Here is a 17,163-nt window from a genome sequence, read left to right on the forward strand (position 1 = left end):
TGGGGATACACTCGAACCGAGATACAACTTCAACAGCCCCGCAATGTATTCTACAACCAGCGGGATGATAATCCTTCTTTTTTTCTTTACAAAAAGGATGACTTACGATCATGATAAAGAGTAATTTAAAGCGTAATTTACAATGCTATTGAAACAGAAGTTACTTGAATATACATTTTGTTCATATGGTGGTGCAGTGGTTAGCACTGTCGCCTCAGAGCAAGAAGGTTCTGGATTCGAGCCCTGGCTCCACCACGGATCTTTCTGTATGGAGTCTGCATGTTCTCCCTGTACCTGCGTGGGTTCTCTCCTGGTATTCTGGCTTCCTCCCACAATCCAGAGACATCAAGAGGGCACTTGGCCGATTGGATACAACTGACCGTAGACATGCTGTGAGTGTGCTTGGTTGTCTGTCTATATGTGTTGGCCCTGGCCCGAAGCCTGCTGGGATAGGCACCAGCCCCCTCGTGACCCATAAAAGGATAAGTGGAAGAATATGGATAGATGAGCTGTGGAGACACCATGGTTTTAATGAGTGCAGGTGTGAACATAAAGCTGTTCTAATGCTCTAAAGTATATTCCCAATATTTTAACAACCCTCATTCCTTTGGGATGCAAAAAACATTAACAGTGAAGAGTATAGGTTTCTACATTCATTGTAGTTTATACTGCAGTTTACTCAGTGCATTGTGATAAAAATACACAGAAAACAACTTCATGTTTGTATTAACTTGAGTCACTGTCAGAATGAGTGTCTCTATTAACTCTTCATTCCTCCCATTCAGTCCTCTGATAAAAGACACTGAAACCCAAGTTTGGGGTTTGTGCTAACACTTTTTAAGTGTTTGTCTGCACTCAGCTGAGTTTCTCCACATTCCTGTGCAGATAGACCCAGTAGAGGTCTGTGAGATGGGCAACCCTTGGCTTATCTCAGAGATACATCGTCTCATTAGTGAGTATTAACGTGGACAGAATACTTGTTGCCAAGGTGCTCAGAACAATGGAAATGGCTCCTTTAATTGCCCTGAACATTGCTGCCACACCTGTTTGATGAGAAGCAGAGCTTTATCTAAATCCACAGGAGACTCTCTTGACCACTTCCAATCTGGTTTGGAGGAAAATTAAAAATTTATGGAAATCGAGGAAATCTGCTTACAGCCTAAGGAGGAAATAGAAACTAAGGTTTTCAAATAGAAACAAGGGCATAAAGCCACATGTGCACAAGTCCCTTGGCAAGTTGTCAAATAAGATTTTTCAGAGTCAGAAGCCTGAGGCAGGCAGAGAGAAAGCTGAAGGAGACCAGACCAGTTTAGTCTTTCACAAAATGAAAAGTGGTCACACATTCACACCCCCCCTCGACATAGCAGATGGTTGTCTCCAGTCTTTGTCCGTTGCTGCTGACACCAACTCAGTTAGCCCTTATTTGTCAGCTACGCCTGCCAAATCCCAACTTACTCTAGTTCTGCCATTGGCCATCCCAGCCAACCTCCAGACCGAGATTCTCTTGTCATCATCCTTCCCTGTCCATGGCCAGTGGGAAGATCACCAGCTATCGAGCTCCATCTCTGACGCACGTCACATGTTTTCCAGCCCTCCTCTGCCTTTGTCAATAAGCCAGCAGCCCTTTAAGATGATTTGTGTGGCGCCCTGCACCGAGCCATTATCAGTCCTCAAGTGTCTGCAACTTAACCTGATTTCCGACTTGAAGAACTGCTCCTCCTGTTTTTTAATTCAATGTCCTCGCATCCTTTATAATGACCACATTTTAGACACTCTTCTCAGAAATATCTATGTCGTCAGTGGCACATTGTGGTACAAAAACGCTCAAATATGTATTCCTGATAATTCCGACATCATAAATGCAATAGGGGCTTTAATGACAGTAAAAGAGAGAGATTTTGGCCCTCTGACTCTGTGGGATACAGTCTTAGATGTGGCGAAATGACATTTGGGTCCACGGGGGGACGATAATGCTTCAAAGACCAAACCTGATTTTATTTAGAGTGTTTCTTTGTTTCTACACCTGTGCCTTGATATGTGTGACAGCAATCTTATAAAGTCCAGTTTTGACATTCAGGCCCTCTTTGAGCCAGAGCCTCAAGGTTGAGAAATCACGTAATAACCACTTTATATGCTTCAGGCGTTGATGCCATGCTTTAGTGGTGCATATTTGCCAAGAACAAGTCTTATTTACATTACAGTAAAGCAGGTTGCTAAAAGGTTCTTGTGTCAATCAAGTGAAACATCAACAAAAATATTTAATTTTGCCCTGGCTACACATCTAGAGGTCAAGAAGACATTTTTTCCATGCTGCATTACACTTTTGTGATTCCAGAAGTCAGAAATCGACAGCTACCTATATTTAGCTTGAAACCACTGATGACTGACAAAATAAAAACAGCATAACTATCCAAATACATCCGTTTACAAACTCTTAAATTTGAGTTCTTGTTTAATCCAAATCTTTTGACATCCAGCTGTATCCTCAGTCGTCTACAAACATTTTAATTTGAGACAAAACCAAATTAAAACACTTCCAGTTTGGTGCTTTGTGCCTAGCACAAAGGAACGCGAATGTGTCGGCTCCATTGAAGTCAAGCTACATGCTCGTTCATGGAGTCACTGAACCAAAACTGTTATATTTAGTTCGTTTTTTGCTCAAATTAAATTTACTCGTAGATTATTGAGCATACAACTGGATAAAGATGTAGATTATCTGGGTTGATGCGTTTGACAGTTTTTAAACAGTTAGTGCGAAGTCGCCATTAGCTTCATACTCAATATACGTGGCTGACTCTTTCTACTTTCTGATTCAGACAGAAGTGATGCAGAGAGGGTTAAAAAACTGTGAGATCAAGACACATATTTGTGAGTACTTGAGGGGTAAAATACACTATTTGGGTAAAGTAGTCCTTTATCTTGCTTATATTTTAGAATTCTGTACACTTGCATCCAATGAATGAATTGGTGCAGCCTTTACGCCAGTTTAATAGATTGTTTCCCCCCCAATTTGAAAACTAAAGAGAGACAACAAAATATTAATTTTCTCCAAGTATAGTTTATTTCCAGTTATTACAGTTATTTTACCTCAGAATGGCTCTAAATGTAGTTTTCTTTGCGGGCTTTGACAAAGGCACTCACCGATGCATGTAACATGGGTATTAACAGGGAAAAGCCATTTAGTGGGTTTTTGTGCAAAATGTTAAAAATCGTACATGTGTTACATACATGCACATTTACATTGAAGGACACAAAAAATATCTCTGGGAATTTAATCACACTGATATGTTCTCAGGACAAAAATAAACTCCACTTTCATTGGATTGTCATTTGGCAGTAATAACCTTTGGACCATAACACGCATCATGTTGTTCAGAAGGCTCGGGCTTTGAACACAGGGAATATCAAAATATACTACTCCAATATCACTGCGCAATCAGCTGAGTCTCTCCAGAGCTTGAAGAACACAACTGTGAAACAAGCCTGTCTGACCGCTGCTCTCCTGAGTAACCAGAACCCGCCCGTCAGGTCGAGGTCTGTGGACGAGGACGAGCTCTCCTTGAAGCAGACTGAGTTCAGAGTCCGTCTGGGCTAAATGTGTTGCGGTAACTCTGTGTCTGAGAGGGAGGGGGGAAAAAAAGCACAAAAAAATAATCATGAGCCCATAAACAGTGTCAGCTCATTAATCAGTGCTGTCTAGGTTAGAGAACACAAATCCAACATACCTGCTGGGGCTGAACTGAGCTGACACGGCTGAAAGGGACGGCTGTGATGATATTAGCTTTTGAGGGTTAGAATTTAGATTTGACAGGGTTGTTTCAAGGCCTTTCCTGAGCATAGGCGTTTTTCCTTCTTTGAGAATAATTCCAGGTCCGTCTCTTCCAAGGGTGAGAGATGGGGCCCACACTTCTAGTGGAGGGGGTCCAGGGTTGCTGTTGGAAGGAACCTGATTTCCTGAGGACCAGGAGGAAGTCCTAAGTCTTGGAGTGGGGGAGTCTTCCTCAGTAAGGAATCGCACTGACTTCGCAGGCTAGAGAACACACAGTAATTTGAGCTGAATTATGTAACCTCCAACAAAAACAATTCAAGACATCAAGAGTATTAAATTACCTTGTCTGTATTGTTCTTGTGTGCATCAGGTCGGACTAGAATTGAGTGAGGGCCACTGGAATGGTGTCTGTCTTGCTGCAGGGCTGCCTCGTGGTAGGTGGTGAAGTTCCTGTCTTTCAGGGCAGCAGCAGCAGAGAGCGCTGCTGGCTCAGTCATCCAGCCCAGCGGTCTGGCAGTTTTGGACAGAACGCTACTGTTTTTCTTCCGCTGCAGGGCAGGGGAATAGCCGGATGCTTGAACTTGTGCAAAGTGCTGCGAGTTGGACGGGACATTCAAATTGGAGGAATGGCTGAACGGGTTTGATCCTGAAAGAACATTTATAAATTAGGTGAATTAAAAAAAAATCCTGAAATCATCAATGTAAGTAGAGGAGGAGGGATTTCACTCACTGTGTGGGTTAAAGATGCGCCTAACTGTCTCCCAACCTTGCGATGTCCCGTAGAAGGATGATTTTCCAGTGCCAGAGGATGACATTGCGTGCTGTGCTCCATTTGGCATAGATGGGACCTGTCCTGTCGAGTATATCGTTCCATCAGTGCTTACCCTATCAAAAGCAAGGACCACAGCAGGATTCTTGGCAGCTGTTGGCTTCTTTCCACCAACTGTGCTGTGCTGTGAGGACGTATGAGCTGCTTTGGTCTCCAGGACTCTGGCTGATGTTCTGCATTGAGGCAGTTAGATAATTAGTATAAGCTAAAGTACTTACATCATGTTATACTGCAGTTTTCTGAAGCCAGATGCATAAATTTCTGTGCAGCTTTCTATTTCTGAGTCATGAGTCACTGGAATAAACACATGATGGCATGTCTTCCTGTCCACACTAATTTACTGTCCAAATTTCATACAGTACAGTCAGGGATCATATGCTTTTCACCTGAGGACAGGAGTGATGTAGTTGCCAGGCAGAATGCCCACTTTGCCCGTTCTAAGAGACAACCCACGCAGCCAGCCTTCTTTGAATTTTCCGTACACTCCCACCATCTCTCCTTTCCTCAGCTCCAACTCCTCTGGACGTCGTGGTTTATAGGAGTACAGGACGGCGCACCTAAGGAGGCACACAGGAGGTTTACTATATTCGCATGTTACGCCTGTGACATTATTCTTTTTTTTCTTTTTTTTTTTTAAACACAGACTCACACACTGATTGAGAGCTGCTGCGTGGAAGAGTTCTTGCTGTCTGTAGAGGAAGATGACATCTGGGGGTTCAACAGAGCCATAGAGATGTTGGGTGGGTTCTCTGGGTTACTCATCTTCTTCACACTCTGTAATGAGATTGATCCCAAATCTCTCAGAACAAAATTTCGACTGTGATGGTGAAACTGGGGGATACAGAGCAGTACAGAGTTTAAGTAATTACAAAACTTGGCGGTGTCTCAAATACTACCTTTACATGATTGGAGGCTATTTACACTGAAGCTGTAAAGATAAGGTGACTGAGAAAGCTATGGCGTATGATTCACAGCATTTTTCAGCGAGTAACACCCTGGTGACGTCTTTGCTTTGTTCCTCGGCTCACTTCGTGTGTTTTTATAACTTTAATTTACATCCCTTCTCTATTTTACATCAAACTATTTGAGATGCATAGCTCTAGGTCGATTAATACAGAAATGCAAATGCATATATTGTGGAGACTCTCATTAAAGCTGAGAGCTGAGAAAATCACCCAGGCTTTCAAGCAGTGAGTCAGGCCTGACGCCGCCAGCGTCTAGCAGGCAGGGAGGGACGCTCAGGTGTGTCTTCAAACCGTTTAAGGCCACAGAGTGAAACTTCATAATTACCTAATTACTTAAACGCCTTTCCACTCTAAACTAACATGTGACATTATCTTTTTGTTACCATTACAATAAGTTTCCCAGTGGTTATTATGTCCGCAGTGAGATATATATTTTTTATGACACCATTAGTCAACTAGTGCTTAAAGCCAGTGAGTTAATGCTTTCCTGCGTACAGTACATGCCTGGGTTCTACAGTTCCTCCGCCATTAAGCTGCCACGCATTCACACTGTACCTCAGACAAACACAAAGCAAGTCATAATTGCTTTTTTGCTACAAGCATCATCTCCCCTGTCAAAAGCAGTGCTGTGAGGCAGAATTAAAGGGAGATAAAGTTAGGATGTCCTGAAGACAAACAAGCCTTCCCTCCAATAGGAAAGCACATGGATGTGAATCGCTGCCATCTATAGTTCCTTTGTCCATGACTCTTCTTCTGACATTCATAGCAGGAAAAGCAAGAGTAGTTAGAGCTTCCTGTCTTTGCTGTTATTCCTTTGTAACACCTTTACTGTAAAGAAAAGGGAAAAGGAAAGAAACCTCAGACAGGAAAAGGGCAATTACTTGTCATCTATGAACAGCATAGCGGTTCTATCTTCCTGTAAGTAATGCAGCAAAAAAGAAGCCTTTTTTTATTTTATTTTTTTTACGTATTAAATGATTTAGTCCTTTTCATTACTCGGTGTCCTTTTTCTATTCTTGGTTTGTGTTCCATCAGATACAAAGAGCCTTTCTGAGTCAAGCTGTAGTCACGCAACGGCCAGGTGCAGTGACCCAGTGGTGGCAGCGGCTATATTTAAATAGAGGTTATCTATAGTGGGCAAGCAGCAAATAAATGTCTTAATATACAGGCATAAACTATAACTCCTAATGTCATATATTACCAAAATAATCCACATAAAGTGTACGATTAAAGTAAGACCGTTTTGTACAGAGGTTAGAAGGAGTTTAATGTTTAGTATATGAATAAATCACTATTTCAGGGGTACTTGGACAGTGCAGGACTCTGCAAAGGTCAATGTTTTTTTAAAAAAATCTAAATTAAATGGATCCACCCTCATAATGAATGGATTCTTCCTTGGCCCACACTACACTCCTCCACTAAGTTTGTCGAAAATGCGAAGAGATTTTTTTAAAAAACCACGCTGACAGACACTATTGACAACGCTGGTAAAGTTGATAATCGTATGAATTATTATACCTCTTAAAAACTCATCTCATCTCATTAAAAACAGTTAATTGCATGTTTTTATGCAAACTTGATTAAAAACTTATACAGTATAATACGGAAGCCCTGCAATGAATCATCCCCTGGTGAGGGTCCTGATGTTCAGTCTTTATCAGATGTTTAGGTGTTGTTAACTTTTTGTAAATAGCGTTTATTTAAATCAGGGGGGAAAAGACTTCAGAATACAAAAGTATAAATTAAAAATGTAGTTTGCAATTAAAATAGTAATTGCAGAAAAAATAAATAAATAAAACTTATGCAGTGAGTTGAACAATAAGCCCTTCGCATTTGTTGATGTAAAATTTTGAATGAAAAAAATAACACAAAAGCGAAAAAGAAGAAAACAATTCTGTGGACACTCTGGAATATCGTCGCTGTGTGCCGAACACAAAATGGTATTGTCAAGAAAAGTCACTGTAATTGTTCTGACTAACTCCAGATCGGAGTCGTAGAACTCCTGAGAATTATGTGATAACTGAACTCCACAGGACCTGTGCTGGAATTCTATTAGTCACAATTAATACTGTAAAGCTTATGATGTGAAGCTCCCTGACAGCCTAATTAAAGCTGACTAATCAATGAAGAAACCTGCTCCTGCTGTTGAGATATTCCTACTATCCATCTTTCCTTTCTTCACTTCATCATGCGAAACTGAGTTTGAAATATGAAAAAAAAAACAAAAAAGGGACCACATGTTCAACATGAGTACTGAGGTGTAACGTCCCGATTCGGAATATACAATCGTATGGCCTTCCACACAGACACTCACAGCACGGCAACATTAAAATAAGAGTTAGTAACGTGTTAGTACAGTGTTGCCAATAAATTCCATATCATTTCAAGCTTTTCAGGGGAAATTATCGTAACTATACAGTCTCTTAACTTAAATTCAATTAGAATAATTGCAAAAAACATGAACTTTACCACATAAGCTCGAATATTTGAGTATTTGTGAAGCAAACTTCCATGACTTTTCCATAATTTTGATGGCTTCCTATTCAAAAACTTTTTCAGGCTTGGTTGGAACTTGCCATTTTCAAATTCTATGGCTTTTTCAGGTTTCTCAGGACTGTAAGAACTCTTAATGAAAAATCAATTAGAAGCGGTCTTGTAAATATCATCTGATGTGTTGGACTTGTGATCTGACTTGTATTTTTGTTACTTTTGGATATTCCTCACAGGATACTGGACATTGCTTGGAGAGTTACTTCCCTCTGGCTTCAAAAGCCTGCTTTTGTCAAGTATCTCGGCTGCACTGACAATGATAAAACCGCTCTGCAACAAAGCTGAGAGGAGGAGAGACCTGAATTGCACCTGCGAGGGGGCGTCTAAGCCTTAAAAGGTTTGAATGGAGTTTGTTAAATAGTCAGATTCAGAGGCTTCGATGTTACACAAATAAAGTTTTTGTTGATGTACCGGTGAATTGAACTCCTTGTTGTGTTTGAAGGTGTTTTTGCTCTCGGCTCTGTTCTATCCTGAATCCTCATCTTACATAACCGTGACAATATTCACACCACTAATATGAATTGTTTCATCCACAGTCAGTGGAAAGCTGCACCTCTCACTGAGCCAGAGGTGACAGCTGATGGGGTGCAGCGCTAAGAATAGCCAACATGCTGCTCCGGTCAGTAGAGAGCTCAGCATCAGCATGGGGAGGGACCGAAACCTCCACCCCCCACCCCTCCATGCTCCTTCTTTAAGAAGGGAAGAGTGAGGCTCTCCTGCTATTACTGGCCCACTGATGTGCGAGGGAGTGTTACCTGCTTAGTGAAGAGGAAGGAGTTTGAAGGCAGGGGAGAGAGGGGTCTGTTATGTAACACATTTCACTTGTGAGTCATCATCATCAGCATGAGAGAGATAAGCAGACACACAGGGACTCTCCAAGCCTCCCACTCTTCTTTTTCCTTCTCTTCCTACTTCTTCTGATTTACATTTTCTAGCAGCTCACAAATCTTGTTTTCATTTTCTTCTCCCCACTCGACTCCGTTCTTTTCAAGTATTCCCTCTCACCCTTTCTCCTTCCTGTATTACTGCTCCATTTCGTTAGCCTCATAGCGTGATTGCCTAAGTCACATTTTAAGGTTTTCAAAAAATCAAACAAATTTATAGGTTAGTTAGTTAGGTGAGTTAGGAGGATATGGCCAAAGTATGACAGGCAATTATGCTATGAGGCTAATGATTTTCTGAATTTTATGATCTCACTCTCAAGTTTCCAGTATACTCCAACTCCCTTCTTCTCCTCTGCCAATTCTGCATTTTGTTTTGAAATTTTTATCTCAAGGGGGCGGGGCGCTCTGCTGAAATGGCTATTAAAACCGTGCAGAGACTTTTATGTTGCTGGCTAGGATCGAAGCAATCCTCATTATGCTGTCACATTCTTTCATATGGAAATTCACAGAAAGGACAAATATAAGATAACTGCTGCGATACGTATCCTTTAAAAGTTTTATGCTGAGCAGATCTGAACATGAAAAGTTTTGTTACTTGGTTTCTGTCAACTATTTCATATGTATATGTGTGTGTGTGTGTTTGTGTGTGTGTGTGTGTGTGTGTTTGTGTGTGTGTGTGTGTGTGTGTCCTCTTGGTTTGACATGCAAAAATATATATAAATGTATCTAAGTATTGCTACAGTACTAAGAGTTTTCTGAGTTACTTTGGTGAAATGCTAGCACTTGAGGTCATATCAGTTTCTCAAAGGAATATGAACTTCCTGAAAGTCAGTGGCTTTATCTTAAAGCTTAAGCACCTCTCATTCTTTTCAAAGTTGAACTCAAAGGAATGTTTTCTTCTTTAAAGCTCCACTGTTTTGCCTTTTAACATACTTTCCCTCAAGTCCTGTTTCTCCTTTCGTTGGAAGAAGAAAAAGAACCCACCCTGTTAGACCTCTTTTCACCTCTCAGGGGGGAAACCCTGGCTCACGTCCCAGGACTCTTGATTAAAGACCTTTGAAAGTTTCGGTCTGCTCACCTCCAGCCCTGAATCCTTTAACCCAACATTTTTTCATATCTCGCTATTTCTCCCCACATCTGTGTTGTTTTAACAAGAGCCAGTTAATCATGCGGTGGCCAATTTGAAGGCGATGCCTCTCGTTCTCATTCATTCCTTGAGCTTCGCGTCATGGTTTCCTCCCTGTGCCCCCGAGAACAACCCGATCCCCTTGTGGATCAAACTCTATTAGTTCACATTGTGCTCTTTGCTCTGACAACAAATCACTGCAGGAAAATCAAACATAGTTTAGCTCCGAAACCGCGAGAGCAACAAAATGTCATCATGTCGTTATGGCATTCAACAAGGTAGATGACTCACCTGGAACAAGTCTCTGTCAGAGTGGCGTCGAATTTGCTGAGAGTTCACTCTGGGGTGATGCAAGTGTCCCGGAGCAGTGGGGGGCACAGATTGGATGCGAGTCCGTCCCTGATGATTGAAGTTGCTGTACGTGATGATATTGGTCGACTCTCCTTTGTAAAAGTTGATGTCGCTGATTCGGGGTTGCGTCTGCTGGTTGTGCAGGGGGAGAGCATTGATAACAGGGGTCTTGGCTGGAACCTGATGGGCTCGGTGATGTGTGGTCCTGTTGGATGAGTCGGCGGCCTTGTCTTTGCCCTTGTTTCCGGTACGCTGGGGAAATTCTGCTGAGTCACTCCCCCTCTGACTCTTTCCCTCTAGGAGTTTGGCAGCAACAGAATTTGGCTAAAAAAAAGAAAAAAGAAAAAAGAAACCACAGGATTAATCCGAACAGAAAGAAACAGCCAATCCTCAATCACAGAAATCCTCTCAAACCCGAATCCTACCTGTTACTAACACCTATCAACCTCTGTGTCTACTGAACAGCAAAGCAGCTGTCTAAATACACCCACTCATCACTACTCAGCTCACCCCTACAACTTGTTGGACAGGCAGGCAGGGAGGCAAGCAGGCAGGGAGACAGACAAGAGGATAAGTACCAGCCAATAAGACAGGCGGGATTGACTGATGCTGGGAGAAGAGCAGGAGGTACAGAGATACACAGAGCTGCACAGAGAGAGAGAGAGAGAGAGAGAGAGAGAGAGAGAGACAGGCAGGCACACAGACAGGCGAGGCAGGGTTAATGCTTTCACTCACCACAGTGATGTGCTGTTATGCCACCCAAGCAGAGAAAGCATTACTGTGTCTTCACGCCTGGCTGCACAACACGAGGAAGAGTCAAGCTCAGAGAGGAGAGGAGGATGAAAGAATAGAGGACAGAGGTAGAAAAGATTGGAACACTGCTGAGGCGGAGCTTTAGGAGAAGACATTGGATGACCACGGAAGGAGGAGTGAGACTAATAAGGGGAGGAGGGGGGCGGAATGTTAGAAATAAAAAAAGATGACAAGTCAGGAAAGTAAACATGCTGAGCGTTAACCTATGCACTGTATGAACAGATGCAGCGTGGATGAAGTTAATTCCTGGAGTCAGAAAGTGCAGAGGGAAACAAATGACAAGTCAGCTAGCTAAGCAAGCTCTGCAAACCTGAGTAAGCCACACAGTCACACACTAATGAGCCTCTGCACACATGGCGGGGCTTCAAAGATTAGCTCTCTTCATCAGCACTTTGCAGTGCAGGAGTGACATTTACGGATGAATCAAGGATTTGAATGGAAATGGAGGTAGCACCCTAGCAGTGACCTGGAATTAATGACATCCATCGATGACTTTGTTCATTAAAAGAGCTACAAAGTACCAAACGGCAGGCGTCAACTTCGATCACACACACAAAAAAAGCTATCCCATACATTCATTCATTCAGAGAGAAAGAGAGAGAGAGAGAGAGCGAGAGGAAAAGAAAGATCTAACCTCTGTAAATTGCAGAGGGCAAATTCCACTTATGTCCCCTAGCTTGGCTTCAATCCAGTGTTCATCCACCCGTCTGATGACAGTAAGGATGTCTCCCTGTAGACCACACACACACACACACACACACACACACACACACACACACACACACACACACACACACACACAGAGCCGTGAATGTGGAGTGCCAAAAGTGACAAAGGGATGAAAGTCAGAGTGAAATCTTTACAGCATATATCACAGGATGCCAGGGTCTTAGAGGAGAGTGCGCTCGCCCTGGAGACGGAGCACTCAGCTCAGAAACTCTCCAAGACCTGCATTTTTTCCCACAGCAAGTGACATCAGCAGCTTTTGTATCTGCAGGCCCAGTCCTTTCTATGACCAGCATCACTCTAAAAGCCATTGGGGCATCTGCATTTATAAAAAAAAACAACAACAAAAACAACAACAACAAAACAAAACAACCTGTACTTTAATGGAGAGCACACAAGTACGGAGGCCATTATATAACTGCCTGAGAATTCCTTCAGGGTAAGTTATAACCACCACAGCAGCAGAGGGCTAAAAGTCTCAGTTGAGAGGCTTTGGAAACACTGAAAAGAACAAAAAAACCTTTTATTGACTATTTTATGTCAGTAGTATCAGGGATTCCCTGAGAAGCAACACTAATTTCCCTCCATTCACTGTTAGTTTTTCTCAAGTCTTGCCTCCCCCTCTGTTTTTTTTTATTTTTTATACTGGCCACTAGTGTGATGCCACAGCTTGTCTGATATCAGTTGATGTGATGGATGATGGCCCATGTAAGGTAACTCATTAAGTGCAACAGTAGAATAGTTCCTTGTCTTTATTTCAGGCATCGCGGTAAACCTACTATTTACTGGTACCTTAAAAGGTCATATACCCTGTATTAATGAGCTGAGAGTCCAACCTTGAGGAAGCTGAGACAATATTTACTGTCTTCCAGGTTCATCTGTTCGGGATTAAAGTCATACAGTGCTCGGCAAAGAGCCAGCGGTTGTGTCAGCTGGAGGGGCTGCAGTTGAGGCATCTGGCTGACGGCCTGCAGCGTGCTGCCGGTGACGGCTGTCCCGCCACTGTAACCGGTGTTTCCGTGGAGCTGGTCCTCAGTCACTTTAGGCTTCGGGGTTGTATTGTTACCAGACGTGAGGATCAGCTCTCCCACCGAATCTGCTTGTTGGTTACGTACTGGTGTTCTGACAGGAACCTGGGGAACGGGAAAAAAAATGTCAACTGCAGTTAGAGGTTGCCATGGTGATGCTTACTGCTTAGTTTCTACTGAATGAGACAGGGATTCCAGTGTATTACTCAAACACTATAACCACTGTTGCCTCAGTTTTCATCTTGTGAGAGACAGAAGATTTGGCTGAATAGAATTCCTCTTTTGAGTCTTATTTTTAGGTCTCAGTTAACATTGGAGTCGATAGGGCAGATGAGGGTTTCTCCTGTGACTTGGAACGTCATGAAGAAAAATATGCAACGCCCCCCCCCTTTTTTTAAATACTCATTTAGTGTGAAGACATCCTGATAAAATTTGTATGAAAAGTGAAGGCAAGTAAAGGGTTAACACTTTCTCCCACTCTTTCCTGGAAATCAACATACATTTTTGGATCCACCCGCTTTTTTGGATCTGCTCATAATTTTGAGGATTCGTCATTGGAACCAAACTTCACCATTCCGCCATGTTTGATCAAAATTAGCTTGATTGTTTTTGTGTAAAGAGATTTAGATCAAATGTTAGATATATTATACAATCCTCAATCAATACTGGGACACTGATTACTTCTACTTTTATAAGGATTTAAAAAGACACTGAACTAATTCTATCTGCACAGAGTAAGAAACCTTTAACAGCTGCACAGCATCAGTTAGGGTGCTGATCTGAGCAGTAAAAAGGTGCTAAAAAAGTCAGCACAGTGCATTTACTGATGATTTTTATTCAAGCTAAGGAGTACCGGTATGAATAATTCAGGAGGCTTTTTTTCTCTAAATAATACTGCCGAGAAATTACCTGATGCACTTGAACATAGCTGTTGAGTAATTCAACACAATTGGTGAATAAAAGCAGCTAACAGTCGACTTTACCTCACACGTCTTGCATCTCCTGATTGTTATCTTTTTTTTTTAACACTGATATAAACTCTTGTGATATCTGGCCTGAGTGAAAGGATAATGGTGGATGGGAGCTTAACTGCAGCATGTCTCTATCGTCTAAACGGCGGCATGATCACAAACTATCTCTCATGAACCCGGCTGAGCTTTCTGAACTCTGGCTGAACCAAAGTTAAGGATTACAAGTAAACTCTTGACTGCCGTGCACGGTTTAAACGGGAATCATTCTGTGTTTCTCAGCACCTCGGAGAATAACACACCCGCATCAAATGAACACGGCGTAATGATTTACACACTGTGAAGCGTTTTTATGAACTTCAGACCCCTGCTGAGTTAAATTAGGTGACGCTGCAAGATAGAGAAAAGAGACCTCTACAAAGGTCTGAAGTGATGCACTTGTTAGACTTTCGTTGCTAATTTACATCTTTATTCTGTTATTTTAATGTGTTGTTTATGGTTCTGCACTGTTTCTTGTCCTGGGGAAATGTAAGTCTGTATCTTTATGTATGTAAGTGCATGATAAATAAAGGAAATCTGAAATCTCAATCTGAGGGGATGTATTTTTATACATTCAGCAAATAATTAAATACCACCCACACCCTACATGATATTTGAAAGTTTCCATTTATTTTGCCTTATCTGGAAATCTAACGCTGTAAAAACTGAGATTAAATGAATACAGAATAAGGTTCAAGTCCCAGCTCCAGCACAGGATCTTTCTGTGTGGAGTCTCCATGTTCCCCCTGTTCCTGTGTGGGTTCTCTCTGGTACTCCAGCTTCCTCCCACAGTCCAAAGACACCAAGAGGGGACGAGGCTGATTGATACTCTAAATTGACCGTAGGTGTGACTGTGAGTGTGAATGCTTGTCTGTCTCTATGTGTTGGTCCTGTGATGGACTGGTGACCTGTCCAGGGGGAACCCCACCTCTCACCTGAAGGCTGCTGGGATAGGCTCCAGCCCCCCCCCCCCCCCCCAACCCTTAACAGGATAAGCTATGGAAAATGGATGGATGAATACGAAATAAAATTAAAGTCTCATTTTACCATCACTTTTTTTGGTCTTCTTGGTCTTCTCTTCTACCTTTACGTCTTTGAATCTTGCTGTTATGTGTAAAATCTGATTTCAATTCAGTGCTGCAGGCTGGAATATTCGCAAAAATGTCTGGGATCCACTCCTACTGAATGGTCTGGATCTACATGATGAAAGATGATCTGTTATACATTCTACTTCCTGTTGCTGAGTTTCATTTTTGTCTACAGAGATAATAGATCTCTTGTCACTTATTGAGTCCTGTGGGGTCCTCCATGTTATACAGCGGTAACACTTATCATACATCTCAACTTATGACCCACAGTTACCCAGATGAAGCCATGTGATGAGATCAGTTTCCATTTCTGATGTGTGACATAATCTTCTCCAGCCGCTGAGGCTGACAGGGTGAAATCCCACTTAGTGGTGACTAAGAAATTTAAAGATCGGAGATGAGGCGCGCAGGCGTGATTTAGAGATAGTGGAGGAATTAATCAGCAGTTTCAGACAACATGAGAAATGTAGAAATATATATCAAACTGTATGAAGTAAGAAATGTAAGAAACACAAACTGATAATAATAATAATGATAGTTAAGTAAGCATGCATTTCAGTTTTTGATAAAACAATTCTCCCTTGCACTTCCTTCAAGTTTTAAACAATAAATGATTATTCCTGCATTAATGCATTCAACATTACATTAAACATAATGATAACTTGCCTAATTGATATGTTTTCCTCCCATATAAGCCGAACGTTTCTTTATGAAAATATTGGGAGGTTATTTGAAATTGAAATTATTTTCGCCCTGTCAATTTCAATAATTTGCAGGGTACGTGTATCATTTGGTTATTTCATCAACTTCATCTGTCTAGAGATATGAAATTCTTTTGACGAAACATTTTATTCATACTTAAACCAAAGCTGAATAGTTACTTTTTAAAAAATGCAGCAAATAACTATGTCAAGCTTGAAAAGACTATATGAATACGTGAACTATATATGTAACTGTATGTTATTTTGGTACCCACTGACGTCACCATGTGCTAATCCTTTTGCAGTGTCAGTCAGCGTTATGACGAGAAAGAGAATTTCCAAGTAGGCTTACCAGATTTTACAACGGGACAGGATATTGTTCTAGTCTGCGTTGTGTTAGGATAAACTGCACTGACCTCACCGCCCTCCTGCTGACCCTCCCTGACTGTCGCGCTGCCCCTGGCCGAGAAGGACACACTGTAGTGGGCTGTCTGCTTGTTCTTGCTGTGTAGACCCTCCATGAGCTGCACCAGCAGGATGTTCGCAGGAAGCGCGTCTACGGTCCTGACCGGAACAGGAGCGCGACACTCCGGGCAGAGCAACTGCGAGTGTGCTGCCTGCTGCCTCTGCAGACAGGACACGCAGAAAGTGTGTTGGCAGGGCAGGACCTTGGCTGACGCATCCAGCTGCTCCAGACACATAGGACATCGCAGTAAGGCTATCACAGAAAGCTCCTCCATTTTAACCTAAGGCCACTTCTCTGTGGGACATCTCTGTGAAACACCGTTCTCCACCATACTGGAAGACAGAGAATAGAGAGTTGACAGAAAAGACGAAGTCTAAACTCTCCCTTTACAAATCAAACTACGACAAGTTATCTTTCGTGCGATCCCACAGAATATGATCGAGTTATGAGGTATGACTTAAGAGACAGTGCAAGCTCTGTGTGCCGCTGTAGCGGCTGGTTACAGGTGTCCGCTCACCTGGCGGCTCAGGTAAGATGGCGGCACAACATACATTACAGGAAGAAATACCGCCACAGCTCTGGTTGGAACAACATCTACTAAACCCATCTACTGTGACTTACACATGTGTGAGCTGACTGCCAAGATAAGAAACCCCGGTTAGGAAGAACTGCGTAACTCCTTCTCTGCTGTTGCCGTGACGCAATCGTGCGCAATGCGTAGAGGACGGCGCGGCGGCGGCGGCGGCGGCGCGAGACTTGACAGAAACACTGTTTCAAAGCGATGACGACGAGGAACCCACATGTATACAAGAGTGTCGGATAAACTGGTTACAAGCCCTCTGTTACCAGCAGGCTGGTTC

General features: G+C 42.4%; 1 protein-coding gene and 1 long non-coding RNA gene across 9 annotated transcripts; one reads left to right on the forward strand and one right to left on the reverse strand.

The window, feature by feature from the left end:
• The first annotated feature begins 7 nt into the window (after positions 1-7).
• Positions 8-14,573, forward strand: LOC147250939 (uncharacterized). Of its 3 annotated transcripts, XR_015118879.1 has the most exons (4): positions 8-392; positions 5,242-5,338; positions 8,290-8,450; positions 12,886-14,573. It is a non-coding gene; the product is annotated as an uncharacterized LOC147250939 (long non-coding RNA). The 3 variants fall into 3 exon arrangements; XR_015118877.1 differs by lacking the exon at positions 12,886-14,573 and having other exon boundaries at positions 8,290-8,644; XR_015118878.1 differs by lacking the exons at positions 8-392; positions 12,886-14,573 and adding an exon at positions 2,812-4,004 and having other exon boundaries at positions 8,290-8,646.
• Positions 3,050-17,163, reverse strand: sh3rf2 (SH3 domain containing ring finger 2). 6 transcript variants are annotated; one of them, XM_086221407.1, is made up of 11 exons: positions 16,925-17,163; positions 16,254-16,635; positions 12,850-13,146; positions 11,922-12,017; positions 10,415-10,798; positions 5,248-5,372; positions 4,985-5,155; positions 4,500-4,771; positions 4,111-4,415; positions 3,726-4,030; positions 3,050-3,617 (listed from the first exon to the last, which is right to left on the reverse strand). In XM_086221407.1, the coding sequence occupies exons 2-11, from the start codon at positions 16,575-16,577 to the stop codon at positions 3,437-3,439; spliced, it is 2,460 nt and encodes an 819-aa protein (XP_086077533.1). In that variant the 5' UTR covers positions 16,578-16,635; positions 16,925-17,163; the 3' UTR covers positions 3,050-3,436. The 6 variants fall into 6 exon arrangements, with proteins under 6 accessions (XP_086077533.1, XP_086077537.1, XP_086077536.1 ...); XM_086221411.1 differs by having other exon boundaries at positions 16,254-16,463; positions 16,925-17,162; XM_086221410.1 differs by having other exon boundaries at positions 16,254-16,523; positions 16,925-17,162.

The sequence above is a fragment of the Aulostomus chinensis genome, chromosome 13, assembly GCF_037954235.1.
Source record: "Aulostomus chinensis isolate RoL2024-O1b breed Wild chromosome 13, RoL_Achi_v1.0, whole genome shotgun sequence".
Taxonomy (NCBI): Eukaryota; Metazoa; Chordata; class Actinopteri; order Syngnathiformes; family Aulostomidae; genus Aulostomus; species Aulostomus chinensis.

What these genes read in the sequence shown, in the direction of transcription:
- sh3rf2 (XM_086221407.1), bottom strand. Translation starts at nt 16,577, where the DNA reads ATGGAGGAGCTTTCTGTGATAGCCTTACTGCGATGTCCTATGTGTCTG. An exon ending in GCCCTCTGCAATTTACAGAG is followed by an intron (nt 10,799 to 11,921) that starts GTTAGATCTTTC and finishes TCTTTTTTTTAG; the next exon opens with CCAAATTCTGTTGCTGCCAA. An exon ending in CAGCAGCTCTCAATCAGTGT is followed by an intron (nt 5,156 to 5,247) that starts GTGAGTCTGTGT and finishes GTGCCTCCTTAG; the next exon opens with GTGCGCCGTCCTGTACTCCT.